Below are 18065 nucleotides of genomic sequence, written 5' to 3'. Positions count from 1 at the left end.
TCATCATGAGGGCTCCACCCTCATGACCTAAGCGCTTCCCAAAGGCCCTACCTCCTAATACCATCACACTGGGCATTAGGATTTCAGTGTATGAATTTGTGGGAACACAAACATTCAGATCATAGCAGTATTTGGGTTTGCAACCTCTGGCATAATGGCTAATGCACAATGTAAGCAATTGATAAATGTATCAACAATAATTGTTTTTGCACTGGTAGAATTTATGCATCGATCACTCACTATATAGAAACCTTCTAGGGCTCCCCAATGTTTGCCAAATGATGTTCATATCCCTAACTTGGCAGCAGTCTGACCTGTATCTTACATCCAGTCATTCTCTCATAAAGGCAGTGGAGTTCCGTCTTACAGACTTTGAACTTACGGAAACAGCCCCGTAGGCTTGGGGGAGACAGAAGGAGAGACATAGATAAACAGAGAAGCTCAGGGAGAGACAGACAGACAGACAGAAGCAATGCAATTTAAATAGTGCCAGCCGTTCCCCTCTTCCACCCCACCCCCTATCCCGTCTACTCACTGGACATGTGCCCACTGGCACTGGATGCAGTTAGGCCTGAAACAATTAACATGTTGACAAAATTTATGTAAGAAAATATGTGAATGATTTTGGTCCCCTTACCATTGACAAAGAGATGAATGAAATGCATTGTTCAGATGGTCAGGCTCCTGGACTTCATGGATATCCTTGAGTTAAAACTGAAGAATAATTATAGGCCAAAGGAAACACTAGCTAAAGAACAGTTAGAGGGAACTGATAAATGTATCTGCAGCTTGTATTGAGTGCCTGTGCTTTATCGATAAATAGTTTCTTCTCACCAACTTTTTCTCATGTTTGGGTTATGAATTATATTTCAAAATAGGAATCAATCTGTATCTTAATTTTATAACTTGAAATTTAAAACAAACCTTTATCTTAAAGGAGTAAACCAGATTGTGGATTTTAACTTTTTCAAGGTAACTTAAGCTGGCAATCCTGGGCCATCTCTGATTCTTACAGGAGCATCCGATACTTGGACAACCCTTTTTTGTTCTTCATCCCTGCAAGACAAATGAATTCATGACTCCTGTGTTAAAGAATTCTCAGAAAATCAATAGGTAAGAAACACCATCAAGCTACATTGGCTTTCACTCTTATTTTAAAAGTGTAAATCTTTTTATGTGATTCTAAAAGCTAAGCTAACAAAGAAATATTCTTTGTAATAATAATAATGGCTAACATTTATTGATTTTTTTTTTTTTTTTTACTGTGTGCTAGGCACTGTTCTAAGTATTTCAGATATAGTAAAGCACTGGATTCCTGTAACACCCCTCTGAGCTAAGGACCATTATTTTGCCCAGTTTGCAGAGGAGGAAGCTAAAGCACAGAGGGGCTAAATGACTCCACTAAGGTCACACATCTAGTTAAGCGGTGGAACTGGCATTTGAACCCAGGCACTTTGCCTCTAAGCCATGCACTTAACTGCACTCTGCTACCTTAGCTAATGTCAATTGCATCAACTTGGAATCATTGAGGGAAGTCAGGAGCCCCAGTGCCTTGACCTTCCCTTCAACTGCTTTAGTGAGGGATGGATCCTCAGCCTCTTTGGCCCTCGAGTCCCTGTTAAGCAATGGGCTGGCATTTGGAAATGCTGAGATTCCAGGTGCTGAGCACACGTCTTTGAAGAAAGCCTCATTTCTATGATTGTTGGTAACTGATTTTCTACCACTCAAACAACTACAATGGAAACAGAGTTTTCTGTGTTTCACTTATTTCCCAGGAATGTCAACTACATCACGTCATGGCTGAGCATGGTAGGGCCAGCTGTCGGGCTGAATCTGCCTCTGAGTTACGCCAGAGCAGCCTTTCAGGATGAAGGAAATGTCGACAGACAAGGTAAAAAGAGAAGCCTGTGCTGCATGTTTCACTGTTGCAAAGATCCTGTTGTCTCTTTTGCACTTGGATATGTCGTCCCTGCTGGCACCACCATGTATTAAGCCTGCTTTCATCTTTAACGGACTGGGCTCAGACTTGTTTGTTTAGTTTTCCAACCAATCAGCACTCACTCATTTAGGAAGCTTTTGACTTTGCTATAATAACACTCACCCAACCACAGAGCTGAGTGGTTTTATTTTAGAATTGATATTCTTGAAACAAGTCTTTACTGCTCAGTTAACCTTCTTTTATTTTCTTGGCTTCTGTTTTATTCTTGTTCTTCAGATTCTTCTATTGAGCCAAAGAGCTTAGAAGGACTCTGAGAGTTTACGTGGCCGGCCCTGGTTTTAATGGGACCAATATGGTGTGAGATTTCCGATCACCGAGATTTTGACGTGGATTTTTTTTCCCTTGGAAGCAAATGTCTGCAGCAACTGATGTACTCTATGTTTAGAAGAAACATTGCAAAGACACAAATCACTATAAATAGCAAAAAAGGAATCTAATTTGGTAATAGAAATACTGACATCATTAGGGCACTTCCAGGTCATTCCCTCATGTCTCTGAGACTCATTCTCTTCATCTTTAATTTGAGAATAAAAAGCTACCTCACAGGGTTGCTGTGTGAAGCACATGAGAGCCATAGTGTATGAGAAAATATGGTAAAGTATTATGCAAATATTCATTAAATGGTCACCTTTCTTATACTTGATTGTCATTCACCTAGGCTGTTTAATAGTCAGTAAGATATTAAGATGAACCATAGAATTTTCTGTTTGGGGTTGCCTGTCTTGTTTTTCATTTTAACTTGCTAGGGTCTTAAACTAAGAGAAAAACGTAATTGACTCTTTAGAGCATCTAGATTAGTGTCTGTCAGTGGGGGATGCACTTTAGAGTCACTTGAGGATCTTTTACAATTACAGACGCTGGGGCCACCTGCTGGAACAGCCCCTCTGGGGTGATTCTGATGCACATGCTCCTGAAGAAGTTCTGGTTTGGATGTACCTTTCGAGTGGCATTTATTTGTGTTGCTTTGGTCTACCAGTAGGTCTTTTCCAATTCTGTGCATCGCTCCTGCAAGATGGACTTACTGCCTAACATTGCCCGGGCCTTGCCCCGAGAATCTGGATAGCAAGGAAGTCTAGGAGGCATTTGGAGAGGCGGCCTACTTTGGAGAAGCGGTTAGGATGAGGGGATTATCTGCTGGCGAATAGCAGAGGACCGCGACAGCCCTGTGAGTCTCTAGGTTAAGGGCTGTACTCTCATGAAGGGAACAGAAGTAGAGAAAGGGTTAATTCAAACTGCTGGAAAAGCTAAAAGCAAATTTTAAAACGCTGAGCTGCACATATTCTTGCTGGGATGAGAGCCTGCTTACATGCTTGTTGGGCATTTTGGTATTTACCACTTAACATCTTTTCAGCTTCTGCAAGGGATTTCCACCTCCCGCCCCCGACTCTCCCTAATGTAAACACAGATTTCTCAGCAAGTCATTTCTCAAGCCATGTCATTTCTAGGGTAAAAAAAAAGTTGTAATAATGTGTCATCTGGATGATGTACTCATCTGGAAATACTAGTTATCCTTTTTGAACAGATTCTGAGATGACAGTCTGTCAGTTTGGGGGCAGTGTGTAGTTTTTTTTTTTTTTTGATAAATGTATTTATTTTATTTATTTATTTTTGGCTGTGTTGGGTCTTCGTTGCTGCGCGTGGGCTTTCCCTAGTCGCCACGAGCGGGGGCTACTCTTCTTTGCGGTGTGCGGGCTTCTCATTGCGGTGGCTTCTCTTGTTGCGGAGCACAGGCTCTAGGCAGGCGGGCTTCAGTAGTTGCAGCACGTGGGCTCAGCAGTTGTGGCTTGCGGGCTCTAGAGTGCAGGCTCAGTAGTTGTGGCTTGTGGGCTCTAGAGCGCAGGCTCAGTAGTTGTGGCACACGGGCTTAGTTGCTCCATGGCATGTGGGATCTTCCCAGACCAGGGCTTGAACCCATGTCTCTTGCATTGGCAGGTGGATTCTCAACCACTGCACCACCAGGAAGGCCCTAGTTTCTTTTTTTTAAGTTAATTTTTTTTTAATTCCCTGATTGATGAAGACCTAAAAACTCACCAGTGGCAGAACAAAGTTCTGAAGAGCTCCTGTAGGTTGTAGAGACAACCTTTCCCAGACAGATGCTTCTCCTCGAGCAGCTCTGTTTCTTTTCAGAATTTTTTTCACTTAAACTTTTAATTTTTGGTTGATAAAAATTTCCATTTTTTAAGAATGCAGTTAAATAACAGACTATTATCCCAACTGTCATAAAATTAGAAAATATTTTGTTTTGTCAAAGTAACAGTTCTTTCTCTGCAACATGAGGATTTTTTTTCTTCGGGGTTTCCTCTCCAGCCAATACAATGCAAAGCCCCGTCAGTGAGGAACAAGACTGGTTAAAGCTGCTACAAGTCAGTCTCCTAAACTCTACTTTTGTGTGATCTTGGAAAAACTATTTCACCTCTTTTGTCCTCAGAGTCTTCACCTGCACCATGAGGAAGCTCAGCCATGTGACTTGTGAGGCCCACCTGACTCTTGGGTCTGTGAAATTGGGAGAAGTCTAGGGAGCTGGACTGTGAGGTTGTTTTGCTACTAGCTGCGTGGCTTGAGCTAATTTTCTTAATCTCCTTTAGTCTGTTACCACTTCTGTTTTAAAAAGTCCATTAATATCAATCCCACTCACCTAACAAGGGCACAGAGATTGAAATAGTGAGTCTGAATGCGCTGCATAACTAACACAGTGCCGCGTGGAGTCAGCGGGAGAGGGTAATCGGCCCTGCTGCCGTTGAGGCACATGCCTGCTCCTTTCCACCTCATTTCGGGCCTGACTTCTCCCCAGGGGAATGGGCTCCTGGTCGGGCGCCTTCTCTGCCCACAGTCTGACTGTCGCTCATGCTGGTTCTCACCTGGAAGTGTTTCCCTCCCCATCTCTCTGCCCAATTCTCAACCTGCTCTATGTGATCCACTCTTTACAAAGCCATCTCTGACCACCACAGCCCCCCCGTGTCGGACCTCTCCCTTTGTTATCCCTGTACTTATTCATAGAAGCATTTAACTATCTCCTTTTCACTCTGATTTGATGGATAGTAAGTAACTTACTGAGCCACTTTTGTGGGTATGTTTTAAGGTGACATTCAGGAAGAGTTGCTGTCTGCCCCTCTTAAGTGATCCAGGGAAAGCTCTCAGTCTGGGGACCCGAGTGGGTGGGCTAGTTCTTTGAGTAACCATGGAAGGGTCAGAGGCTGTGCTGATCTTCAGGTACTAGCCTACAAGCTGGAGGTTAAAAAAATAAAACTACCACCCCCCACCCAATATGTATAAGATAAGGAGGAAAAAAAAAGTCAGAAGTGGGTTTTTGCATCCATTTCTCCCAAGATAGGTATAGTTTTTCTTAATACTCTCAAGATATTAGGAAACGGAGATCTGCATTATCAAAAATAGTTCTTCACATATATATGGAATCTAAAAAAAAAAAGTTCTGAAGAACCTAGGGGCAGAACAGGAATAAAGACACAGACATAGAGAATGGATTTGAGGACATGGGGAGGGGGAAGGGTAAGCTGGGATGAAGTGAGAGAGTGGCATGGACATATAATATATACACTACCAAATGTAAAATAGCTAGTGGGAAGCAGCCGCATAGCACGGGGAGATCAGCTCGGTGCTTTGTGACCACCTAGATGGGTGGGATAGGGAGGGTGGGAGGGAGATGCAGAGGGAGGAGATATATGTATATGTGTAGCTGATTCACTTTGTTATAAAGCAGAAACTAACACACCATTGTAAAGCAATTATACTCCAATAAAGATGTTAAAAAAAAAACAAAAACTAGTTCTTACATAATTCAGAGAGCTGATATTCCAGTGAGTTGGAGTTTTGGGGGGATTAAAATCTGAGAGTAAGAATATGCAAAGATTCATTTCGGCAGATACTTACTGAGTTCCTATTGTGTGCTGAGCCCTAGGCTGGGTGGCAGGGGCAGCAGACCGAGAGCCCTGACCCGGCTCATACGAATGCCCCAGTCCAGTGGAGAAGACAGACAAGAAGAAGATTCGGGGATGGCACGATGTGTGCTGTAGCGGAGGTGTGGAAAGCAAGCACCAGGGAAGAGTCACAGAAGAGGAATGTGAGTAGAGTTGTGAAAAACTTTGGATTTAGCCAGGCCAAGAATGGAGGAAGGAAAGACCTTGAAGTTGCATGTGAGGAAGCGGTAAAGACTGAGGCTGGCTAGCAGGACTGGGGCCAGGTCTGGAGGAGCCTTTATTGCCACACTGATGATTTGTATTTGGCCTGAAAACCACAAAGAGCTGCCGAGGGAATTCAAGTAGAACAGTTAAAGTGATCATATTTGTATTTCAGAAAGAACTCGTATTTTTAAAATGACTAATCACACATACACTTTGTTGGTTTTTTCACCAGCAGGCACTGGCCCACAAACTTTAGAAGAAACAGGAGTGCAGAAAGGGCTGGGAGTATGTCAAGGACAGTTTTTGAATTTTGCCTAGCACCTTTCAAAGCAAAACCTGCCAGTGTCCTGAAAAGTCTGAGTCCTGGTTTACTGTGTTATTTGGGGCAAGTCACTGCACCTCTCTGAACCTCTGTTTCCTAATGTATTAAATGGAAGGAAGGGTATTAGATCAAGTAAAATCAATTTATTGGATTATGACCAGTATTTTTTTATGAAATAGAATATGTCTAGAAAAAGCATTCCCTGGGTTTCCTTTACTGTCACAATACTATCATACAGCACATCTGACACTAGATGTTATGGGTTTTCCACACATCAGACAAGTCTGCAACACCAGCTAAGTGTTCTACAATTTAGTTCAGTTCTCACACCACCTACCTGAAGTTAGTATCAGATCCTCCAGGTTAAGCGTTCAGTCCCATAAGACTGCCCCACTTAAAATACAACTTGCAAGTCCCAGATTGTCACCTGTATTTCTAACTGACCAGCTATAAATCTGGGCTCCAATGACCCCCTCCTTGGATCCAGTAATTTGCTAGAATGACTCACAGTACTCAGGGAAACACTTACTTATGCTTATCAGTTTGTTATATAATAAAGGATATGATAAAGGATACAGAGGAAGAGCTGCACAGGTGAGGTCCAGAAGGGTCACAAGTGCAGGAACTTCTGTCCCCCTGTAGTTGGGGAGCACCACCCTCTCGGCATGTAGACGAGTTCACCACCCTGGAGGCTCTCTGAACCACGTACTTTTGGAATTTCTATGGAGGCTGCATCACATAGGCATGATCAATCATTAACTCCACTGATAACCCTTCTCCCCTTCCCGGATGATGGGGGATGGCGCTGAAAATTCCAAGCTTTTAATCAGGGCTTGGTCTTCCTGGCGACCAGCTCCCATCCTGAAGCTATTCAGGAGCCCACCAAGAGTCAACCCATTAGAACAAAAGCCACTCCTATCACCCAAGAAATTCCAAGGCATTTAGGAGCTCTGCCAGGAACTGGGGCAAAGACCAATATATGTTTTCTATTAGTTCACAAGTACATAGAAAAAAGTGTATTGCACATAGTGAGGGTATCATTGTTTTGTAAAACTTTGATTTCAACTAGAAGTAGAAACACAGACATAGAAAATCTGTGTCTATGGTGTGTGTGTGTGTGTGTATGTGTGTGCACTAGGTTGTGATGTAAACGTATCTCTAACTCCAGGGAGCAGAAATTTGAAAACTAATAGGCAAATAAACTCCCTTCCAATTCTAAGACCTTTGATTCCCTTCTCATGCTGCTGACCAGTAAGTTGCTAAAGGTTGTTCTGGAAGGTATAGGGAGTACTTAACTATTAGCGTGCCCATGGAACTGGGCTACTTTGATATGCACATAGGTTCCAGAAGCGCCCCTTCTGGGTTTTTATAGGGCTTGTCTGTAAAAGTGCTTTCACATTTTTATTCTTAAATTCCTTAACGTTCTTTAAAGCAGTTCTGTAATGTAAACCCCTTGTTTTTGTCTAACTTTTGTGTTGTCAATAGCGACACCTAGTGGTAAAAGAGTCCTATTGCAAATATCTTGTAAAGAGAGCTGAAAAGTGATTTTAGAGATCACCAAGTCCCATTTTGTAAATTATTAAAAACAAACTGGAAACTCACATGTATTCCTACATTCATATAAACTGTACATGAGAATAAATAAAACTTATGGCTAGGTGGTGATTTCTTGGGTTACTTTAAAGCTTTTCAAATATCCAGAGATCACTGTTAGTAATAACAGTGAAGCAGAGATTTAACAAAGCATGCCCTGATAGGCTAACAGGGAAGTCATAGTTCAGTATATCTACAGCTGTTGGTGCATTGGTATTTACACGTGCATGCCAGATCTTCAGGGTTTAGTATGGTGCCTGGCACTTGGTAGTACTCAATAGATCTCTGTGGAATGTTTGTGTATGTGGGTGATCACTGAGCCCAGGGGAAGCCTCCCATGGTTTCCTTTCTGCAGACGCTAAGGACTGGACCTGTTTTGCTCCTGGGAACTGACACCCACTCCTCTATCCTTTGAGAAGATTCATTTCCCCTGCCACCAGCAGCAGAGTGGGAGGAGGTTTCCATAGCCCCCTCCTTCAGTAGGTTCAGAGAGAGAATACCCAAGCCCTTTCCTGCGTAGTGAGAGGGAGATGGTTAAATAAAATATAGTAGCGTATAGTAGTTAAGGGGAGTGAATTCATCTCCATGTATCAAAACAGGCAATTCTCAGGGCCTCCCTGGTGGCGCAGTGATTAAGAATCCACCTGCCAATGCAGGGGACACAGGTTTGAGCCCTAGTCCGGGAGGATCCCACATGCCGCGGAGCATCTAAGCCCATGCGCCACAACTACTGAGCCTGCGCTCTAGGGCCCGCGAGCCACAACTACTGAGCCCGCACACCTAGAGCCCATGCTCCTCAAGAGAAGCCACCGCAATGAGAGGCCCACGCACTGCAACGAAGAGTAGCCCCCGCTCACCACGACAGCAACAAAGTGTGTGTGTGTCGCGCACAGCAACAGACTCAACACAGCCAAAACTAAATAAAATGAAATAAATAAATTAAAAGAAAAAAAACAGGAAATTCTCATAGAATGTTGAGTTAAAACAGAAAACAAAAACTAGATGCTAACTATGCATGCCGCTTACCACTATTTATATAAAAAATACACTAATACCACACATTTTCTGTAGTACATATACAGTACATGTACCTAAAAACATTAAAGTGGTCTAGAAGGACACACAAAACTTGTAAGAGAGGTTACCTCAGAGGTGGAGAGTGGGAACTTGGACTGGAAGTGATCAAAGAAGACTTGGGCTCTTTTTTAATGCAGTATACACATGTATCCAGAGACTGCAAAACTAAAAATTCACTAAAAAATAAAAGATTTTCGTCTTTATAGATAATTTGGAAGTCGCAGAAAAATTTGAAGGAGAAAATTTAAAACTTACTTGTGTTTATAACCTAGGGATACTACAGTTAAATTTTTGATATATTTTCTTGTGGTGGTTAAACATATTTAATTAGGATCATTCTGTATATGGTTTTACACCCTGATTTTTCACACTGCACATTTTTTATTTGATCTATTCTGTCAAGTTTTACTTCAGTCTTAGGTGTTAAAACATCTTTGGGTTTTTGCCCTCTGCTTTTATTCCTGAGGTTGGGGCTTTATACCCTATTTCTGATTCTGCATTTACCAGTGACACTGTGAAACTTTTCTCTAAAATGGCCCACTACTCCATAATTAGGTTAGCTGGTGCCGTCAAAGCAGTATGTGAAATGTGCAGGTTGCAGGTTCTGCAGCCTGGATCATGCATCCGCAGATCCTCACCACTCTGGGGACATTTCATAAATGATGTCAAACCACAGGCAACTTCTCACGACTGTTCTCAGCTGTGATTAAATTGGAAAATTATGTAATAATTATGTAATAATCTGCTCACTGATGTACAAATTTAAATAGTAGCTGGTTTCTTGGGAAGAAACCATTCAAAAATCTGAAAAATATATAGATCCCTTTTCCAGAAAAATGTATGTGTTGGGTATGTGTGTGTGTGTGTGTATGCATACACGCACAGGTACATATTTATATCAGAAAATTCTACAGTTTCAGGAGGTTCCTAGACCCTCTAAAATATAATCCTAGATCAAGACTCTTAGTCAATAAATCGTTCAAAATGGCTTTCTTCTATTACACACACACACACACACACACACACACACACACACCCATATATACACACACACATCTATGTTATGTCATGGGCAGGAGGAAAAGGGGTATGGTGACGGGGGAAAAAAACTACCTAATTATAAACATAAGAAAATGTGTAAAATATAGAATGAACAAAGTCAACTATTGTATATACTGGAACTAAAATTCTAAGGAAATACCTGGAATCTATCAGGCACCTAAGCGGGGGGGCAGTGTGGTCCAACATACCTGCAAACACACACAAAAACAGAATACCTGAAGCTGTCAAGCTATATAGAGAAAACATATCTTCTTATAAACTGGATAAACAAATTCACCAAGCTGTTGGGGGAGAAAGATATGACAAGACAATCTATTTCATGTCATTGTTTCCAAAGCAGGTGTTAATGGACAAAACGTGTTTCAACAAGTAACATTTCCTTCAACTGTTCTCAGCTGTGATTGACATAGAAAAAGAATTATTTAAAATGTGGCTCACTCTGCCCCCTATTGTACAGGTTTAAACGTTCACTGGTTGTTAAAGAGGTAAGAAAGCATTATAATATATTTATCAGCATCTAACCTCATCTTATTTGAAAATTTGGGTATGCTTAGCATGTCCTACACTTGTAACCCAGCCAAGTAATATGACCCATTGTTCGACTTCTAATTAACTACAGTCAAAGGGGTTCAGAAAGCTAGACTTAAACAAAAACTCCTACACTGTGAGTAGATTAGACAATTCATGTCAATAATTTATTACCACAAGTAAGCAGATCACTGGTAAGGACCTGCAGAGGAAGCTGACACTTCTCAGACTGGAAGGTCTGAAGGGGTGATTGGGGGCCACAATTTCCTCCTCTCCCTCCTACAGGGAAAGCTCTCCTTATCGTCAGAATTGCTGTTTGAAAGCTTCAGATCCTCTGGGAAGCAAGGGAGGTCAATGATGTTCATCAAGCCTGGCTCAAGTTCTAAGGGCTGTATGTGAGTGGCTCCCTCATTTTGAAGATACACACCACATATTGAAGGCTTAAGTGACAGTCTGAATGAGGTGGCAATTGTTTGTGTGCATATTTGGAAATGTTGGTTATCTGTCACTCCTGGGTCCCCTCAAATGATCACTCTAAAACATTCAGTTGTTAAATGTTTTAATACTTTGCTCTAAAACTCCTGTGGTGACAATACCATGACAATAAGCTTTAAAAAGTCCACTTCTTTTCCTCACATACTAGTAAATATAACATCATTTTACCAAATAATACGGATAGAAATTGTGCTAGAAACTAAGAATGCTTAGTACATCCTGCCAAGGCAGTCTCCCAAGTACAATATCATAAGAAATGTGACTTAATACTTGGATGATCCATTTTATTTTAGACTTTATAGGTCAGAATAAAGATTATACAAGCAGCTGTTAGTGAAAATTTTATTGTAATATGGTAATTTATGACCTTAGTCTCTTTTCTCAACTTTGTAAAATCAATAAAGACATGTTAGCTACTTTGACAAACGTGAAACAGGCTCCAGGAATGTTACCCACAGATGACTATTATAACAAAATCCAGACATTTACCTGGAATGAAACACAGAAATTTCATCTATACAAAGATATACATTCAAATTTGCATAGCTGTCAAATTAGAACTGTCTCTCAGCTCTCTCAAAAAATAAAAGGAAAAAAACCCATATAGTTGAGGTATTGTGTATTTCCATAATACAGTTTACAACAAAAACTCTTATTAAATACCCAGCATTATGTATGCCATAATTCACTAAGGAGCCACCTGTAAGGTAGTGTTTATTATTTTGCTATGAGGTGCATCTCCTACAGGAACAGTTTAATTTAGAGGACAGACTCTTTTTCTAGTTTCAGCTATGCCAATTACTTGGACAAATTATTTCAAAAATACTTAAGAGCTATCTTTTTTTGGCTTCTGACTTATAAAATGAGGTGGCCAGAATAGAGCAGTAGTATCACCATAAGTGCGGAAAGCAAGGGGATAGCTTCATAAAGACTGCCTGAAAGCTTGTCGATAAGACAGATTTTTTCCAGCAATACTGTAAAGATTGTTTTCCAGAAGATCAGGAGTATTTGTATAATCTAACAAATGCCTTAGGGACTCTGACGTTCTGGATTTGGGAACCACAGGACTAAGTGATCTCCAGATTCTTTCTGCACTAACAATTTCTGATTTGTTTGGGGTTTGCTAGGCAAATGTAAGAGGTCACAGAATTTAAATATTTACTCATTCACAATTTTTAAACCTTTTAATTTGTAACTAAGACTCACAAGAAGTTGCAAAAATAGTATAGTTTGTATACTTCACCCAACTTCCCCTTAATAACATACTTGATAACCAGAGTATATTTTCAAAACCAGTAAATTGACATTACAACAGTATTAACTACAGAACTTGCTTTATTTCATCAATTTTTATATGCACTTTCTGGGGACTATGAAATTCCATCACAAGTATTGATTTGTGTAAATACCACCACAATCAGGACACAGGACTGTTCCATCACCACAAAGACACTCCCTCCTGCCACTCTTTTATAGTTTGTCTCTATCCCTATCATTCATCCTTGGCAGCTACCCATCTCTTCTCCATTGCTATAATTTGTCATTTCAAGAAGTTCATATACATGAAATGATACAAGACATATGTAACCTTTTGAGATTGGCTTTTTGTACTTGGCATACCACTAAGATCCATAGAAATTGTTGCACGCAACAAGTGTCTTTTACGACTGAGTAGCATTTCACTTATGGATGCAACCACAGTTTATTTGCCCACTGAAGGACATTTAGGTTGCTTCTAGTTCTTGACTGTCGCAAATACAGTTGCCATGAACATTTGTTTACAGGATTTTGTGTGGGCAGACATTTCATTTCTGTGTGATAACTACCCAGGAGTGCAATTGCTGGATCGCATGTTAACTTTATAAGAAACTGCCAAACTTTTCTAGAGTGACTACCATTTCAGAGTCCCACCAACAATCCAGTTGCTCCAGTCTTTCCAGTGCTTGGTATTGTATTTTTAATTTTAGTCATTTGCTAGGTGTATAGTGGTTATCTCCTTATGATTTTAATTTGCATTTTCCTAATGGCTGATGTTAATCATCTTTTCATGTGCTTGTCATCTCTTCAGCGAAATGTTTGTTCATTCGTCCATTTTGTAATAGGATCGTTTTCTTACTTTTGAGATTAGGGAGTTCTTCGTGTATTTTGGATACAAGTCTTTTATTGGATATGTGACTTGCAAATATTTTCTCCCAGTCTGTAGTTTCTTTTCATCCTCTTGACAAGATATTTCACAGAATAAAAGATTTTAATTTTGATGAAGACCACTTTATCCTTTTTTTTTGTGGAACGTGCTTTTGGTGTAATCTCTTAGAACTCTTCACCTAACCCTAAGTCATGAAGATGTTGTTTTTGTCTATGATTTTTACAGCTTTACTTTTTATATTGATGTATGATCCATTTTGAGTTAATTTTTGTAAAAGGGGTGTTTAGGTTGAAGTCCATTTTTCTGCTAATTGAAGTCCCCACTATCTATTGAAAAAAGTATCTGTCCACCCAATTACTTTTGTATCTGTCACATAGCAGTTGGTCATACCTGTGTAAGTCTATTTCTAGTCTCCTAGTTTATTGATGTGTCTGTCCCTCCTCTTGACACTGCACCCTCTTGATTACTATAGCTACAAATTGTCTTAAAACCAGTTTGTGATTCCTCCACGTTTATTCTTCGTTTTTGATATTGTTTTAGCTATTCCAGTTCCTTTGCCTTTCCATACAGATTTTAGAAGTGGCTTTTCTATTTCTACCAAAAAGAGCTGCTGGGATTTTGCTTAAATTTTGCACCCAACGTTAGTGCTTCATTTCCCTCCCTAGAACTTCGAGAAGGATCCAAGAATGAAGGGGCTTTATTCACAGATGGTGGGGGAGTAGGGGGTGGGATGGAGGGAATACACAGGAGGCAGAGGCAACTCACATCAGGGTCAAACATTTGGGTCTGAGGCACCTGTGGTGGATTTATGGGTCAGTTGTCACAGGACAGAGGCGTCCTGGGTGTACCCAGGAGACAAGCAAAACGGGAATAAAGACACATAGAGAATGGACTTGAGGACACAGGGAGGGGGAACAGTAAGCTGGGACAAAGTGAGAGTGGCATGGACATATATACACTACCAAATGTAAAACAACTAGCTAGTGGGAAGCAGCTGTGTAGCACAGGGAGATGAGCTCGGTGTTTTGTGACCACCTAGAGGGGTGGGATAGGGAGGATGGGAGGGAGACGCAAGAGGGAGGGGATATGGGGATATATGTATATGTATAGCTGATTCACTTTGTTATAAAGCAGAAACACACCACTGTAAAGCAATTACACTCCAATAATGTTTACAAAGAAAAGCATATACAAACTGACAATGTATTTATTAGCTCCTGCTCTCATGACTGTAAAGCAATTACACTCCAATAATGTTTACAAAGAAAAGCATATACAAACTGACAATGTATTTATTAGCTCCTGCTCTCATGAAAGAGATTTCTCATCTCTCTCCAAATCCTGTGGAATTGATTAGAGAATGGTACTATGTGTGTATGTCTATATTTGATATCTTTGGTTGAAATTTTCAGTGGAGAAAGCCTGTTAAAGATAGAACATGTCTACAAAAACCAACTTGCTCACTGGTAATTTAGTACACTCCCCTGGTATTATTCAAGTTGTGTGAATAAAAGCTTTTCCCCTATTAAAAAAAAAAGTACCAAATTAACATGTACATCTTAGTAATATGTCAAATATATTTCAATTAAAAAAATAAAAAACAGCCTGTCTCCACCCTCGTGGAAAGACCATCACACAATTGCGACAAGTATAAGCACAGAGAGTAGAAGTATAAGCACAAGTGTGAAGTGTGAATTTGGGATCAGAGAGGTCTGAGGTGGAAGGAGCAGCAGGTGACCTTCCAGGCACTACCTGAAGCTGGCTGGGGAATGCAGGTTTGAGCAAGTGAGAGGTCGTGCTGCTGAGCAGGCAGAGAAAAGACAACACACAGGGTCTCCTATGCCAGGTATGGATCCTGGTCTTGATCTTATGGGAGATAGTAAGCCAAAAATTTCCATTTTCCAAAGATCTTAAACATAACTCAGAGAACAAATTAACTCATACCTACTAATGCTGCCAAAAGCAGTTCTTCAGATCACAGATTTCATAAGGCTAATAAACTTTTTAAGATATAATTTTACCATTTTTTCCTATCGAAATCTTCAAGCAATTTGTGGACAGAGGACCCCTATGTACCCAACCAACACCCACTTCAGTTACCAAAAGACAACCAACCCATCTGGACCATTTCTACCTAGTCACTTCCACTACTTTGTGTGCCTCGAAGTAAATCTCAAGGTCAAAATCTATATTACTGACAAGCTCAAGACAAGAGTACTTAGATCAATCTTTCCATAACTGGTCTCCCTTACGCCTTAATTTGCCTGGAATACACTTCCATTAACTCCTGTCTACTAAACTGTGTAGTGCCTAAGTTTTGCTGTCATAAACACAAAATTACCAGATGGATCCTGATGACTTTTAGATAAATGAACATCACCAGAGCAGGGAGTAACCTGACCATAGTATCTATCATATTGGGTCCCTAAGGAGATGGATCCAGGAAAATACATTTCTCAGGGATCCCAAGATGATTCCCACTAGAAGCTCAAAGAGTTTTTTAGGCCCTTACACAGGAACACTGTATATTTATTTCAGATTTAACCAATATTGTTTATTCCATGGAGAAGGGAAAAATATTTGTTATGAATTCCATTTACTCTAGAAAATCCTGAATTAACTGTTTCCCCAATCTCCTAAAATTGGTAAAGCATACAATGCATCTCTGTGGTGAGAAAAGACACAAAACATATTTTTGGCATATGGAAATTTATTACTATCCTGCTTGGATCATCAAAACTTATGATCTTGGTCTTTCCTTCTTGCCTTTGTATAAGGCCAAAAGAGAGACATTGGCTACTTTGACAACCTTAAAGCGGACTCCAGGAATGTCACCAACAGCATGACCTTTGCGACCAAATCCAGCAACCAGAACTTCATCATTTTCCTGGAATAAAATCAACAGTTTACTTTTGGTGTAAGTGGCAATCACCAAAAATACCCATTCATCCTATAAACAACTGAGGCAAACAGTTGCTACCCCAGAAACAGAAGCTAACAGACTAAAACACTTACCTCAATAAAATTCAAACAACCATCATTGGGTACAAAGGCGGTGATTTTTTTGCCATTCTTGATTAGTTGAACCCTGACACACTTCCTGATGGCAGAATTTGGCTGTTTGGCTTCAACCCCTCTGAAACATACAGCATGTAACACAGTAAGCTGACTTTCTGAAAAGGGACACATTTTAGTTCATTAAGCATAAAACTTATTAGAAATTGTAGTATTCCTACCTTTTCAACATAATCCTAAATTGCTAAACTTAAACCAAGTTTTTCTTTAGTCTTAGTTTCATTAGACCAACAGGGGAAACTTCTGGCCTCTTTATAGTTGTAAAACACGAACCAAGAAATAGAGCTAGAAATCCTGGATTCAAATCAGTACCACTAAATTTGATGGGATCATTTCGTAAAGTCAGAAAACAGTTGAGTGCTGGCAAATTCATGTGGCTCAATCTTAGCTGTAGAACATCAGGCAAGACACTTCTTCATATTAGTTTTCTCACCGGAAGAGATGTAATTGTAAAGATGAAATAGTTGATGGGTGTGAATTACTTAGTTTCCACACATATTAAGCTCTCATAATGTCCCTTGTTTCATTATCGCTACTTTCTCCCCTCCGATGCCACCCCAGTTCCCTCCAAACTAATGTTGAAAGTTTAAAAACCTCTGGGGGTTATTTAACTTCCCAAAAAACGCAGATACACAAAGACCTAGAATTTACATCAAGCCTTCTTTAAGCGCATCTATCCCGAGTTACCGTACTAAAATCATGAAGGAAACAGCGATGGACTTTCACTTACACTTTTTCAAGCACAATTCCCTTGGCATGAGAAGCACCTCCAAAAGGGTTGGCCTTCAGGGCTGTGCCCAAATGGGCTTTCTTGTACTGTTTATCATGCCACTTCTGGTCTCGTCGGTGGCTACGGAGCTTCCTGGCAGTACGAAGACCGCGACACTTGCCTAAAATGGAAAATCACCTTAGATCCCCAGTAAAAACACCCAAACCTTATTTTACATTATCTCAGGTACTAGCCTCCTCTAGACTACAGGCCGGTAGGGTCTGACATCACACCCTGGCCCTGGTCCGAACCGCAAAGTTTCCCTTGAACCAACTAAGACGTGGACACAAGCGCTACAACAGGTGTGCTCTCCCCAACGAATGAAGCCCCGCGCCAAAGCTCGGGGGAAGCGGCGCCCTCCCCAACGCCCCCGCGTCCCTCTTGAACTCCGGCTCCGCGGCCTCCGAGCAGCCCTGGCCCCTTCCCGCCCGGCCATGTGCCTGCGGCAGCGGCGTTCCCCCAGCGCTGCCCATCTGCTACCCACCGTGGCTCTCCCTCACCCTTCTGTTTCTATCTGTCCGCCCGTCCCCGAAACCCCAGTTTGCACGCGTAACCCCCTCACCCCGGCCCGGGACACCTCACCCATCCTGCCGGCGCCACTGGCCTGAGAGAAAGAGAGAAGCAGTGCAGGAAGGAGCCACAAACCATCGCGAACAAGCCCCGCCCAGATGAGGACCCTTGCGGCTGTCTGCGCAGCGCCTGGTCCGGCTGGCGCCTCTCGGTAGAAAACGAGAAGTCTGCACCACTTTCCAGAATCTGCATCGTGTTTAATTTGTGCGCACTTCAGAGGTATCTAATTTGCACTGTGGTTTATTTCTTTTTATGTGAATGCCTTAGACAGAAGAAACAGGGACTACCAA

The 18065-nt window shown here is 41.2% G+C and overlaps 2 protein-coding genes across 2 annotated transcripts in view; one reads left to right on the top strand and one right to left on the bottom strand.

Moving 5' to 3' along the window:
• ATG10 (autophagy related 10) overlaps window positions 1–1992 on the top strand; it is a gene marked incomplete at its 3' end in the record, with an annotated part of 229136 nt that extends 227144 nt beyond the window's left edge. The window contains exons 6-7 of the mRNA XM_079703821.1: window positions 1016–1113; window positions 1776–1992. Of these exons, the coding sequence (XP_079559947.1) occupies window positions 1016–1113; window positions 1776–1992 (315 nt within the window). The remainder of the gene's footprint in view (window positions 1–1015; window positions 1114–1775) is intronic.
• Window positions 1993–16053: 14061 nt separating this feature from the next.
• RPS23 (ribosomal protein S23) lies at window positions 16054–17848 on the bottom strand. The gene is made up of 4 exons (XM_079702280.1): window positions 17788–17848; window positions 17167–17326; window positions 16377–16497; window positions 16054–16248 (listed from the first exon to the last, which is right to left on the bottom strand). Exons 1-4 carry the CDS (start codon window positions 17789–17791, stop codon window positions 16102–16104), a joined length of 432 nt encoding a protein of 143 aa, XP_079558406.1. The 5' UTR covers window positions 17792–17848; the 3' UTR covers window positions 16054–16101.
• Between the last annotated feature and the right edge of the window lie 217 nt (window positions 17849–18065).

This window comes from Hyperoodon ampullatus (assembly GCF_949752795.1).
Source record: "Hyperoodon ampullatus genome assembly, chromosome: 4".
NCBI classification, from domain to species: Eukaryota; Metazoa; Chordata; class Mammalia; order Artiodactyla; family Ziphiidae; genus Hyperoodon; species Hyperoodon ampullatus.
The sequence above is the reverse complement of the archived record's forward strand: the minus strand, read 5'-3'. Positions and strand labels throughout refer to the sequence as shown.

Coding starts and splice junctions, on each gene's coding strand:
- RPS23 (XM_079702280.1), bottom strand. Junction 16,498..17,166: donor GGAATTGTGCTTGAAAAAGT/GTAAGTGAAAGT, acceptor TGTATGTTTCAG/AGGGGTTGAAGCCAAACAGC. Junction 16,249..16,376: donor GTTGTTTGAATTTTATTGAG/GTAAGTGTTTTA, acceptor ATTTTATTCCAG/GAAAATGATGAAGTTCTGGT.